Source organism: Oenanthe melanoleuca, chromosome Z (assembly GCF_029582105.1).
Source record: "Oenanthe melanoleuca isolate GR-GAL-2019-014 chromosome Z, OMel1.0, whole genome shotgun sequence".
NCBI lineage: Eukaryota > Metazoa > Chordata > Aves > Passeriformes > Muscicapidae > Oenanthe > Oenanthe melanoleuca.
Genome location: NC_079362.1, coordinates 32,563,082 through 32,585,716, shown reverse-complemented (window position 1 = coordinate 32,585,716; position 22,635 = coordinate 32,563,082). Strand labels below are relative to the sequence as shown.

General features: G+C 43.6%; 3 protein-coding genes across 7 annotated transcripts in view; 1 reads left to right on the top strand and 2 right to left on the bottom strand.

Annotated features, from left to right (window-relative positions):
* SLC26A1 (solute carrier family 26 member 1) overlaps window positions 1-1,059 on the bottom strand; it is a 39,073-nt gene extending 38,014 nt beyond the window's left edge. Inside the window, exon 1 of the mRNA XM_056513135.1 lies at window positions 623-1,059. The gene's annotated coding sequence lies outside the window, so the exon portion shown is untranslated. The remainder of the gene's footprint in view (window positions 1-622) is intronic.
* The window catches only part of IDUA (alpha-L-iduronidase), a 45,501-nt gene extending 41,476 nt beyond the window's left edge, over window positions 1-4,025 (top strand). For both annotated transcript variants that reach the window (XM_056513138.1, XM_056513137.1), the window contains one exon: window positions 1,067-4,025. In XM_056513138.1, coding sequence (XP_056369113.1) covers window positions 1,067-1,167 — 101 coding nt within the window. In that variant the 3' untranslated portion in view covers window positions 1,168-4,025. The remainder of the gene's footprint in view (window positions 1-1,066) is intronic.
* LOC130264719 (purpurin) lies at window positions 3,000-19,460 on the bottom strand. Of its 4 annotated transcripts, XM_056513141.1 has the most exons (6): window positions 19,310-19,460; window positions 12,288-12,405; window positions 10,685-10,821; window positions 9,118-9,230; window positions 7,882-8,094; window positions 3,000-6,788 (listed from the first exon to the last, which is right to left on the bottom strand). In XM_056513141.1, exons 1-6 carry the CDS (start codon window positions 19,330-19,332, stop codon window positions 6,778-6,780), a joined length of 615 nt encoding a protein of 204 aa, XP_056369116.1. In that variant the 5' UTR covers window positions 19,333-19,460; the 3' UTR covers window positions 3,000-6,777. The 4 variants fall into 4 exon arrangements, with proteins under 4 accessions (XP_056369116.1, XP_056369114.1, XP_056369117.1 ...); XM_056513139.1 differs by lacking the exon at window positions 3,000-6,788 and having other exon boundaries at window positions 6,972-8,094; XM_056513142.1 differs by lacking the exons at window positions 3,000-6,788; window positions 19,310-19,460 and adding an exon at window positions 13,298-13,620 and having other exon boundaries at window positions 6,972-8,094.
* Between the last annotated feature and the right edge of the window lie 3,175 nt (window positions 19,461-22,635).

The following is a 22,635-nucleotide window of genomic DNA, read 5'->3' as shown; positions in this document are numbered from 1 at the left end:
CAGGGTTTTTTTTGTTTTTTAAACAAATGCAGTCTAGTCTGCAACATGACCGTCCAACATATATTGATAGTAAGCACTGATGAGAGCTGGATGAAGTACAGACAAACCCTGCCTTATAGTGATTCTATTAAAAAGCAGCTTAGAATTTTTTTACCAGAAATGAGGGCTTGTCTTACCCTGAGAAAGTCTTACCATCAGCAGTGGTTGCATAATAAAAGTTCAGAGCTATTACTGCAATGTAAGGGCTACAAAGGCAAACAAAGACTGTAAAGCACACCTATGACAAATCTTTTAAATTATTATTCATTATTATATTATAATATTGTATACCAGTTTTAATGGTTTGTTTCATAATCAACAGCAGCAAAAAAGACTTCTTGAAAAAATGTTACATCTCAGTACTCCTTATTGCTAGGAACTTCCTCCTTACCTTTTATTTCTAGCATTCTTTTTTTTTTCTGGAATAAAAACACTAAAACACACATAAAAGTCAATTAATTAGATAAAATACGCCCGAATTTATATTGCCTGTGTGTTCAAAGATTCTGCAAGGGAAAGTTCTGTCCTTTGAACTGGGTCAAGGATAAAAAGCAGCAGAACCAGAGAAGATCAGCTCACATACCTTTAAAGTAAGTGGCGCTGCTTCCTGAGTAGAGCAGAGGATTTTCAGTCAGGCTGCATGCGTCTTGTTCTGCTTCTTTGTTGAACCTGTCCCCACATAACCTGTTCCAAAGGCAAAATTCAGGCAGAAAAATAAGTCGGATAAAAAGGAAATTACTAACTATTTATTGCAGATGTCACAGCCTTCTTATAAAGAAACTGCTGGGAAAGCAATCCTGTAGCTGTACTTACAAATCCTTGTAAGTAGAGAGGATATCCTTGGTGAAACAAGGCTAAAAAACCAGTACTTGGCCATGAGGAATTTGTTATCACAGACACGCTTACATAGGGTGCAGAACTGATTTCCCCAGCCCATTCCACAAGCCTACATTTTACAGGAGTAGTGATTGCTTCACATGCTCCCACAGAGTTTCACGGTGACCATTTCTAACCTTTTCATTTGCAGGAAGCTCAGTCTCCGGCTTTTACCGCGTGCGTGCCGTTGACTACTGGGGCAAGGCAGGCCTGTCCTCTCTTCCCGTGGGGTACGTTGAAGCTTTCAAGTGACGCTGAAGAGTGGTGCCTGGCTTGGTGTCAGAGTGGTGTATGTTCCTTGCAAATGACAACTCCCCAGAAAATAAACTCCTCCCAGGCTGAGGAGGGCATATGGAAACGACCTGATGAAGTTAGGAATGCAAGTTAGAAGCAACTGCCCCTGTTAACTCTTCACAGCACAAAAGAGAGCATTATCAAACAACCACAACTGCCAACCCATCTGGTAAAAGGCTGCCGTAGGACAGGGATTCAGCCTGGTAACTGGAATTATGGGAATAAATATTTATTATTCCCCTTTTTTCACTGAGCTAATGGCCAGGGCAAGCTAAGATTTATAGAGGTCACAAACTGTAGCAGGAGCAGAACCATTGCTTCACTGTGTGAGTGAGGATGGTAACAAAGGCCCACGGAGGATCTGTCTAAGAGTGAGCTGGCTGACTTAGCTTGCCAGGCTGTCTTGACTTAATAGTTTGATGGAAAAGTGTACAGCAACCAGACACATTCAGAGCATGAGGTAAAGGATCCCATATTCCCTGCTAGTTAGTCAGAGTGGGTTATTTCAGAGCACTTGCCAAGTCTTTAGGTGTATGAGGTTTTTCACTCTCACAGAGGGGTTTCCATCCAGCTTTCTCAGTATTTGTCACCATTACATGGATGCCAAAGCTCTTTCCCATAGGTAGAGGAAGGGGTATCAGCTCATTCTCAGAGTGGAGAGGGCACATAAAGCACTAGCCTCCAGACTTCCCTGCCTTTTGTCTTTTTTGTTTTTGCCCAAGTCACCTGTTTGCACTTTGGCCGTCAGCTGCTGCCTCTTTGTGGTGGAGACACTAACCCTATAAGTCCCTCTTTCTCTCCATTGCTGTCACCTAGCCTGGTGTCCTTCAGCCCTTACAGCTAACACCTCCCCTCACAGACTGAGTAGCTCTACATGGCCAGGAGAAAGCTGAAACACTAATTAGAACCTTTTATATTCTCATATGATGGGACAGCACACCCTTGAATGTAGCAGGGCTGCTACTTACGACACTTGGGATATTAGCAAAAAACAGTTAGAGCTCCTGTGCTTTGCAAAGCTTGTGCAGAAGCGTGTGATAGCCCTAGATCATAGGCTACAGATCACCACTGGTTGTGCTTGCCGCTGCCAAACACTTTATGTAAACAGCAAAGTTCCCTGAAATTGCAGGGGTGCTGCTTTGTTTTTCTCTTTTCACAACTGGCACAGTTTGAGCTCTGCCTTTAACAGGTTTGCAGAGAGAAGGATAATGCCAGTGAAAACAGCCAGAGTATTTTCCATAAGAGGAGTGACTTTGTCACACAAACAAATCCCCTACTGCTCTCTTTGCTGACATCAGCCACCTCACCAACATAACAACAAAAGCTGCGTATTTGATGAAACATTCGGGTCTCTGAAAAAAGAAGTGCCCAAGTTTGCACAGTAGGAGAGAGCTGAACTACCTCAAATACCCTCAACTTTTACAGCACAGAAAAGAAACATATGCAAGAAGTCAGTGCATGTGACATGTGGCCTTGTATATTGCTGGTTACTTGTTCATGTGCTTGTACTGCAAATTAGCCTTAAAAGATTTATTCTGTCACAGAATTCAGATTAAATCTTTCTTGCCTCATTTATGTTTTAATAAGAGGCACTTGTCACATCTTAGTCCTCCAATTCCTTGTCCATACATGCAAAAGAAAAAAGGGCCATAGGTCCTACTGAATTGGAAATCCTCTAAATTTAAGAAAAGTTGCTAAGACATTCTTTTTGGATGGAGATAGTAAAAATACATTTTAAACTTGTGATAATTTCCCTTGAGTGAAGAACCAGTGTACACAGTTAAGTAAAATCTGGCAGTTAACTCATGTTGTTTTGCTAGTACGAGGTAGAACCACAATTAAAACAATTTAGAGAAATACTAAGTATAGGGTCGTGAGAGATTTTAGTGTGTCTGAAGCAGCGGAAAATGTAGGAACTTGAGAGGACAGTATGTTTAGTGTGTTAGGATGTCCTACCTGAGTAGCCCTTTTGCTTTAAAATTTTCCCACCCTCGCAATCAGAATATAGCAGTCTTTATCAAACCAAGGATTATGTACTAGTTACAGGTGTATTAAAAAAAAAAAAAAAAAGGAAAAAACAACAAAAAAAGAAAAATAAGAAGAAACATAGCTGTAGTGAATAGTATTGATTTTTTTTATGCAGGGATGAAAATTTATATGTGCAAACCATGAAAAATAGAAGATTTCTTCTGAAAATCTTCTTTGCTGCTATGATACAAACTCATTCCTTTAAGAAATGAGCATGTATTAACAATTACAGAGAGAAGAGAAGTTGGTATTTCCAGGTATGAGTTTATTTCTGACAAATTATAAAAGTTTTGAAATGGCGTTTTCTTTTTTTATCATTTAATGTCTATAGAGAAACGCTGTTTAGTACTTGAAACTTGAGATTTCTGTAACCATCTGTTGCTGACTCTGATAGTGTTTCCTAAATTGCATGTTTAACTAGTCTCCTCTGTTACATGTAGTGATCAGCCCCCCATTACAGTTTGAGTTTTCAGAAGTGCCAAGTATCCATAGCACCAGGTGTGAATAGCAGGTGCTTAGTAGTTCTGTAGTGTCATAACCAAAGCAAGGCTGTGGAGCACTCATGTATGTTTTTTGCTGTTCATTAATCCAAGTAGGAATATGTAACTGCAACTGCAAGGGGATTATTTGCCTGCGCTTCAAATGAAAGCTTGTGAGGCTGTATAACCATTTTGCAACTGAAAGAACCTTTCAGCTGAGTATTTTACATTGTCTAATTGTGTATATGCTACATTTGTTGCCATCTTTTGTGAAAGCAAATAAAACCAGTTTTTAATCTTTCACATGAACCCTGTAAAAACAGGATCTGATCATTGTGTTCTAGAAACTGCTTACAACTCTTATGTCAACAACTTAATCTTGGAAAGTAAAGACTATTCTCAAGGACTGCCATGTTTTAACTCCAGCCAGCAACCAAGTACCACACAGCTGCTCGCAATGGATACCAGCACGAGGGGTAAAAAGGTAGCTCGACTCATGGAAGTTCCAACATTGCATAAAAATAAAGCGTGAAAGGATCTTACTATAAAAAGTGTCGAGGCTGAAGTAGAAACCTAAATGCATAGATTGCCTCAGTTACCAGAACCCGTGGAAAACTCAAAGTGGTATTATTGTGTCTGATCTCAGGACTTGCAGTGTCCTTGCTGGAGGGGGTTCACTGGTATGTGAAGGACAATATCCTTGCAGGGTCCCTCCTGCTGTTGCACAGTCATAGTCGTTCTGCCAGCACTAGAGGACCTTCTGAGGACAAAACAACAGTCCTTTTAATGCATAAACAATTTTTTTATTTTGTCTTGTTAGTGGAAAGTTTGCGCAGGACAGAGATTATGACTTGGGACCTATACACACACTAAAACCCCAGGAATAATAGACTTCTTTTCATCAGCCAGCTCAAACAGCAGACAGAAGATGTCTGCCTCTAGATATACATGAGATGTTTCATGTTGAACTCAACAGAATTTTAAGGGAAGTGTAAATCTCATCAGGATACTCATGACCACCTGCCCTATCCTGCCTTGTCTTTCGCATTTCCTGCAGTCATTGGAGACAAATGGATATAATGTAACTCCCATCTGTTCATTAACTTCCCACATCATACTGTGGGGACTTGCTTGTAGTCCTGATTGAAAAATGCACCTCAAGTACAATTCCTGAGGTGCATGAAATTTGTGGTGTCTTCAGCCACAATCACAGCTCCATTTCTGTGATCCTGCAGGCTTTGTCTCAGGTGGCTGAGGAGGAATTTCACTGCCTATCTTGTCTGGACAGACTGTACCAAGCACAATAAGGATGTACTGGGTCCTGCATATTGATTGTCTCTTCTTGCTACAGCACTCATCTGCTCTGGTCATACAAGTAGTATAACCATAGACATTAAAAATTCCACTTCTCTAAGACGGGTAGTATTGGTCTGACAGTTTTGGCCAAAGGCCACAGTCCTTCAGCTAAGGAGTAGCTGAAGCTAGTGAAGTAACTGATTAGTGTTGTCTAATCAGTTGTTTTACAAGTCCTAAGGTCACAGATTCCACCCCAATACTTCCTGCTGGGAGAAGGGTGGAAGTGGAGAACATTCAATCAATGCACTGACCTTGCACTTAGTCCAGCAGAAAAGGCTGTTATTTTTTCAGTACTCAGTAGTTCGCTGTCTTTGTGGGGTTTTGTTAGCATTGCATGCCAGTGCTCCATTTCTGTCCTTAGCTTTAGGTGGTAGCTCACAATCTTTTTCCCTCAGGGTAGCTTTTCCTAGACCTGAAGAGCAAGGACATCTTTGTTCAAGCAGGTTGAGAGCCTTACAAGTATTGCCAGGAAATCCTGGGAAATACAAGTTTGAGAGACTTTGCTGCATCTCTGGGATAATGTCTCTGGTCCTGGAAAGTGTCTCTGGTCTTTGGTTTCTATACTCTTTCTGGTTATTGAGGTAAGATTGTGCAAGCATCTTGCAGGAGCTGTTTAACAGTGTAGTGCTCTGAAGGTCTTCAGTCAACATCACCCTTGTTCCACACACCGTTTGGAAGCCCCTGGAATAGGGGCTGTTCAGCTTGGTCTTACCTCTGTGATTGGTAATTATAGCTTGTAAAAAATTGTGTAGTTGTCAAACTGCAGAGTTCAGCAGGATGCTGGGGTGTTCTAGACTGGTATTTTTATTACTAGGAAACACAAATTTTACTAAAAGCACTGGGAAATACATGTCTATAATGCTGACTCAGGTTACCTTTTTTCTACATGGAGATTTCTAGGTACTCCTCTTTTGGTTTTCTCTATCTACGAAATTGTGTCCCATAAACCCAGACTGTTCAATATCTTTCAGTTCTATACCTTTCAGATACTGAAATCTGGATTATGAAGACAGAGGGGAGCAAATTCCTGGTAACACCATTAGAAATGCAAGAACCTGCTCATTTAAAGTAATGTTTAGTGTTATTGAAAGTAGCCACTGTTTTATGGCATTTGTGATTGTCCTCTTGGGAGCTTTGCTACAGGGAGCTCTGCCTCAGACACGCTCTCGAGTCCTGGTTTTGGCTGGAGCCATCTCACCAATGTGCCTTGCTGCTCTTACTTGCTGGCTGGACTTTCTAGGTGAATCCCAGACTTACCGTATAACCATGCTTTTGTCTGACATTCAGCATTGTCAGGTGACGTGTCCCTCTCGCCATCCTTGCCCTGCCCCCCTGTTCAGTGCTTAGGAGTGACACTGCCCCTCCTGCACTGGGAACACTCTTGGCTGCTGTCTCACCACTCCTCAGTGAGCACCCTCAGTCCTTCTGCTACCCAATGACAGAACACCAGGCAATAAAAACCAGTTCCAGAGGTGCCTTTTTTTCTAAAAACATTTATTGACAAATGCCACATTAAGTATTCCCTTGAAAATTCAAATATCACTATTATATTGCACACTGTTTAAAGATCCCCCAATGTTTTCATGTGTTTTTCAGGAAAAACACACTATTCCATACTATGATTTTTTTTTTTAATATTATTAGTTGAGTGGCAACTTCAAGAGGTCTGGTTTCTGCGCTTAAGGATAGGATCAGAAGCGTACTTTTAGCAGGCCCCTAGAAAGAAAGGAGAATAAACTTTAGTTGTGTAAGTAAATTTGCAAGGTGCTTTAACGGCATCTAAGTCTCCCGTGAAGCTATAACTACAATCTTCCTAGGGTACTTCTGAATCACAGTACAAGAGTAGGATGCAGGGTGCAAAAGTTGCTATTTACATTGGCACAGATACAGGCAGCCTTTCCCAGCTAGCTGTGGACTTTCGGCTTTCCTGGGCATCCAGCCATGACCCTGCAGCGCAGCTGCCTTCCCTCTCCGACAGGGAGCAGTGCCCAGGGCTATGGGGCAGGGATGCCCATGCCATGCCCATGGCCTCCGGTGATGCCAGTACCTTCTGTGTAGGGGAGGACTGGCTGGCACAACATGCTGCTCAGGAGGTTTTAGGTGCCATTCCTTGTCCCACAGTGCAGAGCAGGTGTACTGTGTGGCTTAGTAAAGGGTCAACTTCCAGGCAAGGTAGTGAGGTTGTGAAGGGTGTGGGTGCTCAACTGCCAACAAAGAAGAATTTCTGCCTCCTGCATAGCCCTAAAAATGTAGATGCCTATTTCATGGATAGCATTTGAACTAGGTCAATTCCTGTACCTCCAGAAAAATCCCTCAAAATGGACTTTAGAGATGGTCTGTTTGCATGTATGTGGTGCAACTGCTGACTCCCACTGCCAGCAGCCGCCGTCAGAAATGCTTCTCAGAGCCTGTCATCCCTGCTACTCAGACCACACAGGACACAAGTCATGATGGAACTAAGGAGTGCATATTTTCCTGGAGGATATTGCACAGATCCAGGGTAAGGTGCTATTGTGCATATGGCCAAGACATGGCTTGTTGCATCCATCCCTGTCCTGTCTACTGCAGTAACAAGGCTGATCTTCTGGTAGCATACCAGTTTCAACACACAGGATTCCTGTAAGTAACAATCTTAAGGCTGCAGAACCAGCCTGTAGCAGGCTCTTGTCCTTGCATGGATTTCCCTTTGTAGCTCTATTCCTATTAGATCTAACATGAGGAAAAGGTTGCCGAAAAAGAAAACTGAATTTGCTGTGGTTCTCACATTAACAGCAAATGCAATGGGAGCTTGCTAATTAACCCCAAGTACCTGACTGAAGCACAGGCTGGAACTGGCCAGACATGCAGATTTCTTCCTGCTTCTGGCGCACAATGCGCTGGATGGCTGGGGGGAGGCCACGGGGGTTGCGGGAGAAGATCAGGGAGTAGCCATCATCACAGGAGCCGTCCTCCTTTAGGCTGCGGCAGGCGTAGGTGATGGCATAGTTGTCATAGTCAGTGTCAATCACCCAATAATTGTCCCCTGAAAAATCAGAGCACACGGGTTTGTCACAGTGGGCACAACAGAGCAGGGGCGGATCCTTCGGCAGGGAGACAGCAAACTTCACATGGCAGGGATAGCTTTCCAGAGGATCTATAATCATGTCACACATCCAGCTTACCGCTCCACACCATGAGGGGAAGAACTGGGACAAGCACAGGGCGTCTTGAGACCATTATTTCCCCTGCAATCCTTAGTGCATTTTCATCGTTAGTTTCTTAGGCTAGAAGTATTAGGAGGACTAGGATTTTCAGTGACAAAGTATCTCTTTATGTTGCTTACTCAAGCATGGTAGAAGGAAAGACATGCAGTACAGATTACATTTCCTATACAGGAAGCCTCAGTACAGCATTCCTGTTTTCTAGCCTTGTTCAACGAAGTTCTTTTTGATGTGGCTTACCTGCCAGTGCTAAGGGAATGTACCTCTTTTTTATACATTAGAAGTCCTCCCCAACTTCCACAGCTGGAGAACTGCACCTATGAGAGGCTCGGGCACAAAGGATGGGCTTTGAAGGGCATGTAACAGGTTCACATGAGCAGTTTCTGAAAGGCGGACTTAGCAGCTCCATTTCTTTGAGTCCAGCTGTGTCTGTCTGAGGAGAAACGTGTCTTGTTGCTGGGGTGGAGCTGTGGGTCCACATGTCTCCTCGGTTTAGCTATGAGGAGTACAACCTCAGCACTTTTGTAATGTCCCAGGAAGTATAGCTTCGCTAGGTTCAACACCACACTTGGCTGTGCAAGCCCGTTGTGTATGGCCCAATGCCTCTAAGCTTCCTTGTTAACATGTATAGTGTATTAGAGGGATCTCTGGAGAGTCTCTGGATGTTTCCCTTTCTGTGGAGATGAAATGCACCGCTTGGATAAAGCATCCTGCCCCAAAAGGATGTTTTGTCTTCACTGGGACCAATCTGAACTGAACTATTTTTCCTGTTCATATGTGGAAACACACATCTGGACAGCTGTAAGCTATTGGCTAGCATCAGGAGGCTGGAGAATTTAACTCACCGCCACTGGAGAGGTAGCTGGCCAGTCCCTGGTAGGTCATATACATTTTTGCTGGAGTGGTTGGGTCAGGTACCGTGTACTGAGCAGCCATGTCAGCACAGATCACCCAGAAACTGCAACAAGATCCAAAGATTCAAGGTAAAATCTGGCATCATGAGAGCTTCAAATGGGTGCCCCTCACTCAGGACTTGGGCACAACTGCCTCAGGCATTGGACATGGCCCTTCTAAAAGCAAATTCATTGTCATTAAGTAATGCAAATCTGTGACACGCACCCGCCCCCCTCCCCCAACAAACACTGCCAGTGTTGCTGCTGCCGTCTGGTCCCCACCTCTGCTGTATGGCCACGCTGTGGCTGGGGTAGTGCCCTGGCCCTCCTTCAGTTCAGAAAGCTTTTTACTCATTTCTGTACAAGCAGGCAGCCACTAAGCACAATAATGTCTCCTTGCTAGCAATCTGCTGGGTGAGCTCAGCTGCATTTGGGCTTTTTTGGGGTCAGTAGCTGTGCCCCAGGAAGAGGCAGGGGGTTGGCTCTCCCCTGTCTATCCCTTCCCAGCAGTATGGGTACAGGAACGGCTGTTACTAGCACAGTAATAGTTTCAGCCTTTCTGCGAAGCTGGTGAAAAGCTGCCACAGTCTTTGAGACCTCTGTGGGTGCCCATTTGTTCCAGTGCCCTTCTCTGTTTGGTATCTGTTTTCTTTGAATGCCATCCACATTTCACCTGTTTGCCAAGCATTACCTGGATCTGTGAAATGGTGGGAGAGTCCTAATTCCCTTCCTTGCTCTGGCTGCACTTCCCCTTATCCTGCCTTTGCAGAAATAAAATCTGCAGCAGCCTTGAGACCCCACTTGTTTTCCAAAGAGTCCTTTCAGGCATCTCCCCCTTGCCCAGTGTGGCATGCTTGCAAAACCTCATTTGCCCATTCCCAAAATATCTTGGAGTTCTGCACTGTTAAGATGTACAAGGTTCACAGTTGCCTGCTAGTGTTGGCATATTGTAAGCCACAGATATTCTCTTCTGCACTCAGAAAGCTATTTAATCTCTTTACAAGCTCTAATTCCTTGTAGTAATCATGACCAACAGACAAAACTCTAAGCTTCCTGCCATCTGTCCATTCAGGCATTGCAATAATATCTAAGAGTTAACCACAAGTTTTCCTTGGAAATCTGTTCCAACACTGCGTTGTGACGTCTGTGAAAGTAATGCTCCTCTCCTTCCCCTGAACCTCTCAGTGAAATAAGCATTGTCCTGCCCTCACAGCTCCACAGCCTTCATTAGTTCCTGTACTTAATTGCAATTAATTTATCTAACCAGTCCATCAATCAAGGTTTGATTTAATAACTGACTTTATGCAGTAGTTTTGTGACAAACCCAAACATGAGCCAGGCTGTGCAGAAACTCAGTACTCAAAAGTGCCTAACTCTAGCTTCTAATCTAATACTTAGGCTAAAGTTTCCTTTTTGATGAAGAAAACCCAGCCGTGTTGTTCAGGGTAGATCATCATCCATGTCCCCCTCATCCAGTGCCTCATGACAGCAACTAGAGCTGAAAGTCAAGAAAGCTCACCCAAAAAGCTTCACTCGGCCTTTGGAGGACGCAGTCATTGTGCCATCTTCCTCCACAGTGTATTCAGCAGAGATGTTGTCCTGAAGGAAAAGACCTTCTGGATCCTTCTTGGCCAGGGCATACCATTTCCCTGCATACTGTCATAAAAGTGTATTAGTACCTGGACTAGCCACCATGGCAAGATTAGCACAAAAACAATTTTGTGATCTGAGTGCCTTTCTAACTCCCCTCTGCCTGATAAATGCCAGTCTGAGTTTGGGTGGGAATGTAGCGCACAGATCAGTGCTGCCTGATGAGCCCTTGCCTCTGTGCCAGAAGGAGTGGGTCTAGCACTGCACTGCTGTGTGCGTGTAGTCCTTGTCAAGTGAGACATTCCAGTGTGACCATGGGGTCACAGTGACCCCACACGGAAGGCGTTTTCCATCCTAAGACATCTTCTGAGAGTCAGACTGGTTCTTCCCTGTTCCTTTTCAAGCCCCTTCTATTCCATGGAATACCATACCAAATTCAACAATATCCAATTGCAAATACAAAGACTGTAGCAAGCTGGCTGGAGACAATTGTTGTGACTGCCGTGGGCCACAGTTGATCTCTGATGGGGAAAAGGGTCTGCCCAGCAAAGCAGAAAGTGATGACTACATACTCGAAATAAGAAGAGGGTGTGTTGGGGAGGGTAACAGCAGAGAGAAATGGAATGAGATTAAGGGAAAGACAATATCCATGCTCATAACGGACCCCTGAAAATGTACAAGAGCTATCTAGTAAAATGAAAACAAGATCTTAACAGGTGACTTAACAGAGAGGAAAAGCCCTAAAAGTCAACATTATCAGTTTATTCTAAGACTAAAATTAACAGAAATGCTGAGAAGAGCAGGAGCTATGTTAAATTTGATTCTCCAGTGAAGCTAATGACATCTGTTAGACAAGTTATCTGCTTAAGCCTGCAAGGCTGTAATTCCCAAATACAGGAGCCCAAGTGAAGACTGACTTTTTAAAACTGGGATATTCTCAAAGCTTTCCCCGGACATGATTTGTTTCCAGCAAAGATAATCTTGTAAGAGAAACTGCTCGCCACATCCCAGCTGCCCCTGGAATTGTGGTGTTTGCTGACCATTAGTTAAAATAGGTACTGACACACTTCTGGACCTTTCCAACAGCTGGTTAGCCCTCATTTTCTCCTCAGAAGCACAAATTAAATGTTTGAACAGGAGTCAGCATTCAGCATACCAGACTAGGTAGGATTTCTGTTTGCTATGACTCCCAAGAATGACTAGTGGTGGATGCAAGTACCTAGGGCTATGCTTGAGTTTCCTCTCTGATGTGGATCTAAATTGTTCCTTTCACAGAACTGCTCAAAGCTCAAAGTTGTGCCGACCTAACAGAAGATAGGCTCTAGTAACATCCCTGGCTTTCAAGGCCATAGTGTCCATAAGGTTAAACAGTACAGAGCAAAGAAAACTACACGAACAGCTTCGGCAAGACAGAATATGAATGAAGTAACTTTTTGGTGAAGAATCCCTTTAGATGAACAAAACTCATAACCTGGAATAACAGTTTATATATAAATCTTCTTCACATGTACTATTGAAGTAACTGTAATTACCCTTTTTGGATCAAAATTGTCTTTCACAGAGAAAGACTCCACTGCACAAGTCTGAGCTAGGCTGTATTCAACAGTGTAGAAGACCGAGGCCAGGAAAACATACTGTGCGTATTTCATCCTGCAAGACAAAAGCAAACATGGGGGTTTCTTTCATGCAGTAGATGGAGGTAGCTAATGCTACAGATGCATTCCCATCATTTTAAAACTAGTTTCTTTCCATACTAAGTAGACAACCAGCTATTCCACTGATAGATATTGAGTAATTATGGTGCCTAAATTCAGCCAAAACTGAGCATCAATGGCAATTAGTTTGGAAGACGAATTTGCTTGCCAGAAGTAGTAATGCAGTTCATTGTGTTTTTGTATTATAAATCAAGCCAGACTATGGTTAAGTTCAGTAAGAATTGGTAAAAATTTGAAATGTTTTGAATTTTGTTTTCACAGGAGGATAAATACTGTGATGAGCTCCAGTAAAGCACTGTACATTGTAAAGATGTTTTTTCTAATTATTTCACAGTGAGTGTCCACTTTGCTTTCAAGCCAGCAAAGCCATGTTCGTTATCACCAGTTCTCCTCTTAGGCCTTTCCTAAGGTGCCTACTCTAATGGCATAATACACCTTGGTTTTTGCTGCCCTCTAACCATTCCATCAACAAACATGACAAATAAAACTAATTTTCTAGGGCTTGATCTGTCATTGCAGCACAACCACTAGGTGCCCATGGCTGTTTTTCTCCTTGGGTATTCCAGCTCATTCGTATCCCAGCACATTTGTTTCTCAGACTTTGGGAAGAGAGAACCATCATTATACATTCTTGTATTTGTCATTGAATACCTGTCCTGATGCCAAGATATAACAGGTACCCAATGCTTGTCAGCACCATTCAAGCTGAGCTATCAACCCAGACCCCAAACACCCATGCAGCTACACTTCAGGCTCTTCCTAGCTGCTGACATGCAATCTGCATTTCCCTGCTGCAAGAAATTCACCTCTGCTGAAGAGAGACCTACCTGCTGAGTAGAGATATTGGAGATTCTTGAGACTACTCTGCTTCAGTCTTTGGGCTGCAGGTAGGAGGAAAGTTTTGTGTCAATTGCCCTCCAGCTCCCTTTAAATAAGGAATCTGCAAAGTCACTAATTGGTTATTTTTGCTCTTGTGCCTGAATAAAACACTTAATCTTGGATAATCCATTATGTAAAAACCAACTGTAATCCTCATGCTGGTGGGTCTGACTGCTATACTAATACAAACACAGCTTTTACATAATGGAAAAAGCTGCCCAGAAAGCTAATAAATCTGATGATTTGATTGTACCACTGCTTTGTCTCAGTGAAGTCTTTCTGCCTCTAACACATGTTAGGAGAATAAGCACAGAGCATTAATTAGAGAAACACTTGGACTATACACACGCATCCGCATAGGCACGTGTATTGACAACTTGTGTGGAGCAGGTACACAATTAGCTCTTCTCGTACCTGTATCATCAAATTAAGGTGATCCTTTCAAGAGTAGGAAGATATTATGCATTACCAACACAGAGGAGGGGACAAAAAAGTGCAAAAAATACAGTTTAGCCTTCATGTTCATATTAAAATCTTGGGATTTGATGTGTTGATCAGTTGATCAAATACCGAATACCAGTCTTGGTATTTGATATTGGATCAACTCTCCTGTGCAATGAAACATTTTTATGTACATTCTTCCTAGATAATTTTGTCAACATTTCTAGTTATGTAAATACCACAGCTCTCTCCTTCCCAAAATGTTGCTTCTGGTAGCCTTTCATGGGAATACAATGCATCAGAAAAAGGCAAGAAGGGATAAATAACTTGAAGAGTACTTTTGGCAGCAAACCATGCCTGCAATTCCCAAGCACCCAAAATTTGCCCTGACTGCAAAGGCTGCTCCTGAACTATTTATCCCAGGCTCACCTGGGAGATCTACGCTGCAAGCAGTTATCCCTCACGCTGGGTGCTAAGTGCTGTAGGGACAGCCCTGCTGTTCCTGTGGAGCCCAGGAAGTCCTGAAGGTTTTGATTCTGATCCAACAGTCTGGACTTCCAGAATGAGGCTCAAGCATTCTGGATGTTTTGGGCTTGCTCCAGTGATCACTTACCTCCTCTTGCCCAGGACTTCCCAAGCAGAAGCACACAGCTTTGGTCTGTAGCTTGTGTGAACTCTGTTGCTTTCCAGGCAGCTTGTTTAGGGCTGCCCATTGTCTGGAAAAAGCTGTCCATGCTTGCTGCCAGAGGCAACTTTGATTAGGCCTCTGTGCAGCTTCCATTTACACTTTGGAGGGAGGCAGTGGTACTTTGCACGCAGCATCGTGACTGAACCTATCCTGTTCATGCCATCTGTGTGACTTCAGAGGCAACCTGGGCAAGCACACACAGGGGCTGCTTGGCCACTTAGAGAGTCACATAAAAAGCAATTTCTTTAACTGCAGTTCAGAGCTAGATGCCCATTAGATTTTAAAGGGGCCTGACACTGGATATAAAATGTGTTCTTTCATCCTGACATGGGGAATTGTCTGAGAACAAACTGCAGTGTTTTCTGTAAATTAGAAGGCTTTCAAACACTTATCACTTCATCTGTCTCCAACAAAAGAGATTAGTTGATGTCCATGTGAGACATAGGTGACACTCGAAGCCATGCTTAGATGAACCACTTAATCCCCTGGGGATTAGATACATGCTAATAATAGCTAATCACAGCACAAGATTTTAGCTGGTGAACATAACATCTGTCACTGCATTATTTGCTGTTTAGAGCAATAAGAAAACAAAATCAAATTTACCTTTCTTTTTTCAGTATTATGACCATTTGTACTGGGCATAGGGAAAAAATAAGAGGAATCAAAGCATTGAAACATATTCCTGGATTTGTTGAATTTGATGCAACATGAAACAGATTTTATAAAAACAAAGATGCCCTACCAGGTTTGGTTGTCAAAGAAATACCCAAGAGCCTGTTCCAGACTTACTCACAAAAACTGGCTGGTTTTTAGTAGAAGAGGTGGCCTGACTATTCAGTGTACTAAACTCAGCACAAGGGTAGTTTTAATGACATGTAGGAAAACAAGTATGCAGATGAGATGGTTAATCTTATCTTCTTCCCTATCCTATGAAATACAGCACCAGCACTTTCAGACTTCCTGCCCCTAGCAGGTCCTCCTTTTGCCTTATTATTGGAATAAGCATTGGGTAAACTGCTCTGGGAATTACTGCGATTGCACTGCCATCTCAGATTTAGAAACCTGTGCTGCTAGCTCAGCAGCCAGTGGCACAGGATGAGAGCTCTAAATATGCTCCTGCACCAGGCATTAAGTTCCCAGCTGTCCAGCGGGCGATCACGTTGTGGGTTTGTTTGCCAGGACACAGAAGAGCAGCTACACATACACGCATTTTGAGCCACCCCTGACAGCTTCTGCAGTGTTATTGCACCATGAGTCGTGGGCACTTGATCCTCTAGCTTTTGATCTAATTTGTGCTGCTGATGCCGGGCTTGTTTTTCGGGGAAGTCACGCGACATTGCTGGAGAGCACGCATCCCTGTCCCAGGTTTGCAAAGAGCAGAGAGGACAGTGATAGTCTGCTCCACTCCTTCATCAGGCCAAAGCACAGGAGAAAAAAGGCTTCCCCACAGTGGGACACCACATTTAGCCTATGGAAATCGAGGTTTTCAGTTTCTGTGCTTTCTGCTCAGAAATATGGATCTTTTCCAAGGAAGTGAGTGGTGCAATACAGATGAAGAGGAAATTGTTTGAAGTTTGCTCTTCTGTGGTTCAAGGTTAAGATTCTTGGGTGTGTTATATAATTAGGCTATAAAGGCGTCATAAATCACTGTCTTAGGACTTTCCAGGCAGTATTCAAATACGTCACAGTTTTAAATGACAGGAACTGAGATACACCTTTCCCTTCTGAAAATGATAGTGTAATTCTTGCGGAATGTATTGACTGACAATTGGCAGAGCAGGGCCTCTCATGCTCCTGAGCACACAACACATTCCAGGAAAAGGCACATTTGTCACCATGTTTTCAGGTGAAACAGAGGGCAGCTCAAAGCAAGTGAAGTCAAGAAGCCCCAGCCTCTCTGTCATGATGGGCAGTCAGCCTGGAGGGAATGGTTTTCTCAGAGCCAACGGCAAGATCCAGCCTCTCTTCCACACCCTTTCATATGTGGCTGCCTTTGTTGAAAACAGTGAATGCAGAACTGGCTAAAATTTTTCCTTCAGTGGGATTTTAGAACACAGTGATCTGCTGGCCAAAGAAGAAAATTTAAGGTTTTGTGCCGTCTGCTGGTTTCTGCACAACCGTGTGGATGGTGGCTACAGCTTGATCAGTGGGCTGCTGGATTTCCTCTCCAGTCGTGGCAGTTTCCCAAACTGCCCGTTGCTAATCGCTACCAAAAGATCAGCCACAAAAGACTGAGGCAACCTCATGAAAAAGAGACTATTTGGGGCCATCAGATAAAAAGATGAACTTTTTGTTTTTAGGTTTCTGCTACTTACTATAAGGCGTACTGTTGACATATCTCTATACATATCTAATATTTATTACTACTGAGGGGATCCATTTCCAGACATTGTCAGGTTTATTCATTTTAGTTGCAACATCAGTTTAAAAATAAAATATTTGCCTTTTTCATGCCAAGCTGCCAGGTCCTGGAGGGTAAAGACCAGTCCTTTCTGCACAAGAAGACTGGAGAGTCTGCCATTTCATTGTGGACAAGGAGCGAAGTATCTGCAAATAGGAAAGGAAGTCAGTTCTCTGGAGATAAGGTCTTTACTCTTGAAAAGATTTCTGATATATCTCTATGGCCTGATCCTATTCTTCTTTTCAGGGAAGGCAATAGGAAGGAGGTTGTTTCTTTCAGGTAGCAGTAGCCTCTCCCACATTTTGAAATGAGGTAGCAGACCAGAGTTAATTTAATCCCTGGTGTTATTCCCAGAATGCCTTCCAAAAAACAGGAGGCATAGAGGTCATGTGAATATCCCTGAAGGTATGAACCATGCAGGTTGTATTATAAGTCTCTTTCTTTTTCGTTTGTGCAACAGCTTGACACAAAAAAATGCAGAAATAAATCTATAGGCTCTAACTGGTTGCAAATCATGTTTTAACAGGAGGCCGTATGTCCACATGTTTCAGAGAGTAAATTCTGCCTCCAGATTATTGCCCCAGATTACTCCAGTGGGATATATACAGCTCCTTACGTGGCATGCATCTCAAGGTTCTTTGCAAAAGTGGTATCGCTGGCACAGAGCTTGAGTAGTTATGGGTAAGCCAGGATGTCCATGCCAGCCCTGATGATGGATTTAAAAGCTAAAACCAGAAGCACAAATTACAAAAGCCAAGGAAATCTGTATGTGCATGCAGTCAAAAGCCATTAGCCAAGCACCTGGCCTTAGTAGGTGTTAGAGGACACAGTTTCCATGTGCAAGGAGGGAAGGTTTAGGTTAGAGCACCTTTCTGCACCCCAGAGGGAGGGCAGCTTGAACCAAGGCTGATTAGTGAGTCACAGAGGTAAGAGAATGAGCAAAGGCTTTCACATACAACTGCACTTTAGATTGCTATATCTGCTTCTTCTGCAGGAGAAATGGATGGAAGTATGGAGTGTGGGGAAAGAGGAGTTTTTGAAACTGTCAAATATGAGAGAATGATTTTTTTTTGTTTGTTTGTTTTATGTTTTAAGCGACTGATCTTTAAAGCTTCAAAACCTTAGATAGCTTAAGTGTCCCACAGACATGTTTTCACCATGGCACACTTCTCATCACTTACACAGAAAAATTATTTATTTTATGGACAATCCCAGAAGTTCCAGAGTTCTCAGAGTGCCGCAATGTTACCACCTCTATAAATTTAGAACTGGAATACTCCACCTGAAGATTAAGCTTACATCTGCTTCAGACTGAGCAACAAGCTGGAAACACTTAAAACTCCAGGGTTGCTTTAAAGAGAGAAGCCCATTAAAAGTACCACCACAGCAGCCACCTCTGATGTAGGAACTGGACACTAAGCATCCTTCTGCCCACAAGAAGAGAAGGAAGAGCAGGCAGGCCACAGTGTGGCCCAACATCACCAAAACCTCTGCAGGGCTCACTGCAGGTCTGAAGGCCGAGGGTGGGGAGCTGTGGCCACTCCTGTTGGGACTAGTGAAACTCCTGCATGACCACCCCTACTGCTGGTTTTCAGAATATGAGTACTTACTTCTTCTTTGCTGCATCCTTGTGTCTGTCTTGCAATGCTGCAAACCTCTTTGTACTGTTCTGAAGGAGCACTTCCAGCTTCTTCTTGCATTTTTCTGCCTTGAGTTCTTCTTACCCATGGTGGCTATGCTTGTTCCCACCCTTCTGCTTCCACAGCTTTTTATGAGCTTAGTAGCCCTTTTTAATTTCTCATTACTTGCTCTTCCGTTGCTCTTGAAGGTAGAGTAATTTTCTATACTCCCTTCCTTTTCCGCTAACCATCCTGCTGTCCTTTTCCCCCCACTGTGGCCCTGTTTCCCACAAATCACTTCCCTCATCTGTCATGCTGTCCCCTTGTTCTGCAACTTCTGCAAATCTTTCCTTAGAGCGTTTTCTCTTTTCTTTATTGTTTCCTCCTGACACTGCAAAAGCAAACTTACTTCTGGGTACATCTAATTAAGTATACATATTTTGTGCCATTAGTGGTCCTTCTAAGGGTTTTCATATGTCCTACACCACTGTGCTTTCCTTAATTCCATCCCCAGACCATTTTGGGAGGAAACTTAGGAAGGAAGTATTTTGTGCACATGGCTTAGTTTGGGAAGAGTTTAAAGACCTTTTTAGTCCGTCGGCTTCACAGAACATTTGATGAATGAAGTAATCTTCTTATTCAAGGTCCAGTGATTTGTGCTAAGAGCTTTGGATACAATCTGCCAATTGAAACACAATAAACTCATGTGGACTTAGGGGAAATATTGCTGCTGCTACGGTATTGTAATACTTTTTAACAGAGCCATCTCTCAATGAAATTCAGAACAAGAGAATCTGTGCTTACTTACAATATATAGAAGGAGGAGGCCATTGAGAAGGCACATCCAGCCTGTGGTGACTTGGAGGCTCAGGCACATTTCCAGTCTTCCAGCATGGCAGAGATAAATTTCCTCATAAATGTCTCTCAAAAAAGTAACAATCAGACTTGACAAACACCAAACTGACCTGTGTGCTTTCAGAAAGCCATGTCCCTTCTATGAGAACCATTCAGATACAAATCTTTGACTAATTCCTGCAATTCACCAATGCAATACAAAAAGTTGTATGCTATTTTTAGGGTAATTCTCCAAAGGAATTAATAAATTGAGGGCTGACGTTCCTTTGTCATGACAAGGTGGAGTCAATATTCTGGCCAAAATGCAAGTGTGTGACAAAGTGCTTCTTCTTTGTAACTGGACTGAGAGCAGTACACTTTCTCCTGCACACACAAGTGTACAGGGGATTTATACATTATCATAACCACTCAGTGATCTGGCCACAGCTCAGCTATCAACTGTCCTGCCAGCCAGGAAATACAGCTCTAGCATGACCAGCTACTGCTCAGCTGCATTTTCTGCAGACCTAGAGCCTGCTGCTGTGCTCTGTGTGTCAGTCAGATTGCTGTATTTCTGTGTGATAGCCAGATTGCACTAAAACAAATACCTCTCAAGCTGTTCTCAAGCACATGCCCTAGGGGACACTTGTCCCCACGGCTGCCACTCTGCACCTCTGCCAGCTCCAGGGGCAGGACTCGGTGCTTGCCCAGGCTGGAGGAGGTTCTCCAGCCCCTGAGCTTGTGAGGAAGGGTAGCCCTGACCTCTGCATCCCTGGTGCCATCCCCAGGTGGTCCAGCCCCAGCCAGCTCGACCACGTGTGTAGCAGGGAAGCTGTGGCAGCATCCCACCCACGGCTGGCAGCACCAGCTGGGACCACAGGCCAGGACTGGGGCCCAGCAGAGTCTGGGGTGAGATCCCACGTGGCAAGCTAGTGCTGTGGTGGCGTCTGAAGGCCCCTGAGAGCCAGAGGGGAAGGACAGGGGGAGGATGCTGAGCAAGAGCCATAAGGTTTTGCATGCTAGCCCTCCAGGTGACAAGTGACAATCCATGTGCAGGAGGATGGGGGCCACACTCTGGGGGACAGAAGAAGACCCTGGCCCAGGAGGGGCGAGGGACATGGCTCTGATCCTCTCTGGGCTCCCACGGCTGCAGGCAGGAAAGCTTATTCTTGTGTACAAGCAGGTGGCATGAGAATATTACGTGGTAAATCAGATAAGCTGCAATCTCGTTATGCCAACAGATGAGTGGGTCAGAAAGGTTTGAGTGTAGCTGTCAATACAGCATCCTGTAAGGATAATGTCTAATCAAATTAGATTAGACACTTGCAGCTCTCATCCCCACAGCTTCTTGGTTAGGGGAAACACAATGTTCCATGAAGGAGGAGCACAAATCACCTTAACATCTTGAACACCCCCAGCACATCCATCCCTCTTTCTGCTTTCCAGGCAGTGTCTGCACCCACTGCTTTGGACACAGTCCCATACATGGCCCTAACATTACTGCTTTTCCTGGGCAGTATGTTTTGCACCACATCAGCCACATGATTTTACTCCATGAATTTTCAGAAGCTTTCATGCTAGGACTAGGGAGAGGGTTGTTGGGAGGGGAGGAATTTTAGTCCCAGAAACTCCACCTTGTTTTCCCAGCTACCAGCCAAGCATTTGGAGCAGTTTAAATTTGAGGTTTCAAGTTGGAACATTGTTTCAATGACATCTTCCAACGTGCAACAGAGCAGGGGTGTTATGCCGATTCTGCAATTTGGGTTTAAAGCTTTTTCACAAGTTTGTGCAGCCACACGTGTTCAGATGTTTTTATGCTGTGTGACAGTCTAGTGCAAGTTTCCTAAAATAGCAGCCTCATCCTCCTCCAAAATCCTCCATTGTCTGCCTAAGGCCATTCAAAGAACATTATCCTATTGCAAGATTAGACTGTGTCCACCTCAGTTATCATTGTTACGCCAGCAATGGCTGCCATGGTGCCACTTGAACACCCCTGAAAGCCTAGGGAACACTTATTCCTTTTTGCATCATGCTTTTAATTCTGACCCCCACCAAAGGGGTTGCTTTGGCCCTGCTGGCTTCATTTGCAAAGCAATTTCGACTTCCACCTGCCATTCCTACGTGGTGTCAATTGCACAGAAATCACACAACCCTGGCTTGCCTCAAGAAACACTGCCTCAGCTTCTCCACTTGTGCAGCTATAAACATTAGCACGTTAGGACCTTCATTCTTCCTCCTTGTTAAGAGGAAATTTTCTGGCTAAATTTCACACCTTGAGTGCAGAAGCAGGAACAGATCTTGGATCTTTCATATTTGGAGCCCAGAATATCACTATTGAACATTGGTTTTCTTATGAATGTTTTGAAACAAAAGCATTTATCTTGAACTGAACACGACCTTTCATACCAAATGAAGAATGAATATCTGGAAGATTTGGATCCAAAAGAGTGCCAATTTTTATTCAATATGAATAGTTATCGCTTTTGCCATTTTTCATCTCCCAAATCACAGCTGAAAAGCACATACAACAATTTTCATAACCATTAGTGCATCCACAAAACCTTTTTATTTTGTCAGGAAAATACTCCATGTTACCAGGCCCAAAGGTCCTTCTGTTCAGAGGTGGGGCATCCTGACTACTTTCTCTGACTGCACAGCTCAGTCCTGTAATATCCACTTCATATAACTCCTGGACATTTGATCATTCATATGAACATTCATATGATTCCTGGACTTCTAAACACTTCTGAGAAATGACTATGAGCTCCCAGGAGACTTTCTCTCCTTCCACAAATTTGACTTGGCACAAGGAGGATCCAGTGGATCATAAAAACTGCCAGGCAACTGCATGCTGGACTGTAAGAAGAGCTAAACCTCACTTCAGACCTGGTAAGAGGAAACTTCATTCCTTTGGAATACCAGAATCCAAAATGTGTTAGTCTCCCTGAAAGACATTTAATTGGTTTTACTTTACCCTTTTCACTCCCTGTGGGATGAAAACAAGGCTTGTATTTTACCATGCACTGGAAGGACCCAGTAGAGACATGGAAAGGCAGAAGGCAGCCTCCAGCTTCCATCGTGTTAATCATAAATAAAATTACTCCCATCTGGGAGTTTTACACAGATGCAAATGAAGTTTTTACTGGTGTACAAGCAATGGTTTTCTCACATATAACTGGCCTGACAGGCCATGGACAGGAAAGCTGGACCCACAGAAGGATATGTTTCCCTCCAGTTCCAGAAGTTGTTTGTCTATATCAGTTCCAGCTGGTTGGTGTCATTACATGTGCATCTCTTCTG

Excerpts from the sequence above, each read along its gene's own strand:
- LOC130264719 (XM_056513139.1), bottom strand. The coding sequence starts at position 19,332 with ATGGCCTCCTCCTTCTATATATT. Across the intron at positions 12,406-19,309 it reads GCCTCCTCCTTCTATATATT|GATGAAATACGCACAGTATG; the intron begins GTAAGTAAGCAC and ends TTTGTCTTGCAG. Across the intron at positions 10,822-12,287 it reads ACAATTTTGATCCAAAAAGG|TATGCAGGGAAATGGTATGC; the intron begins GTAATTACAGTT and ends CTTTTATGACAG.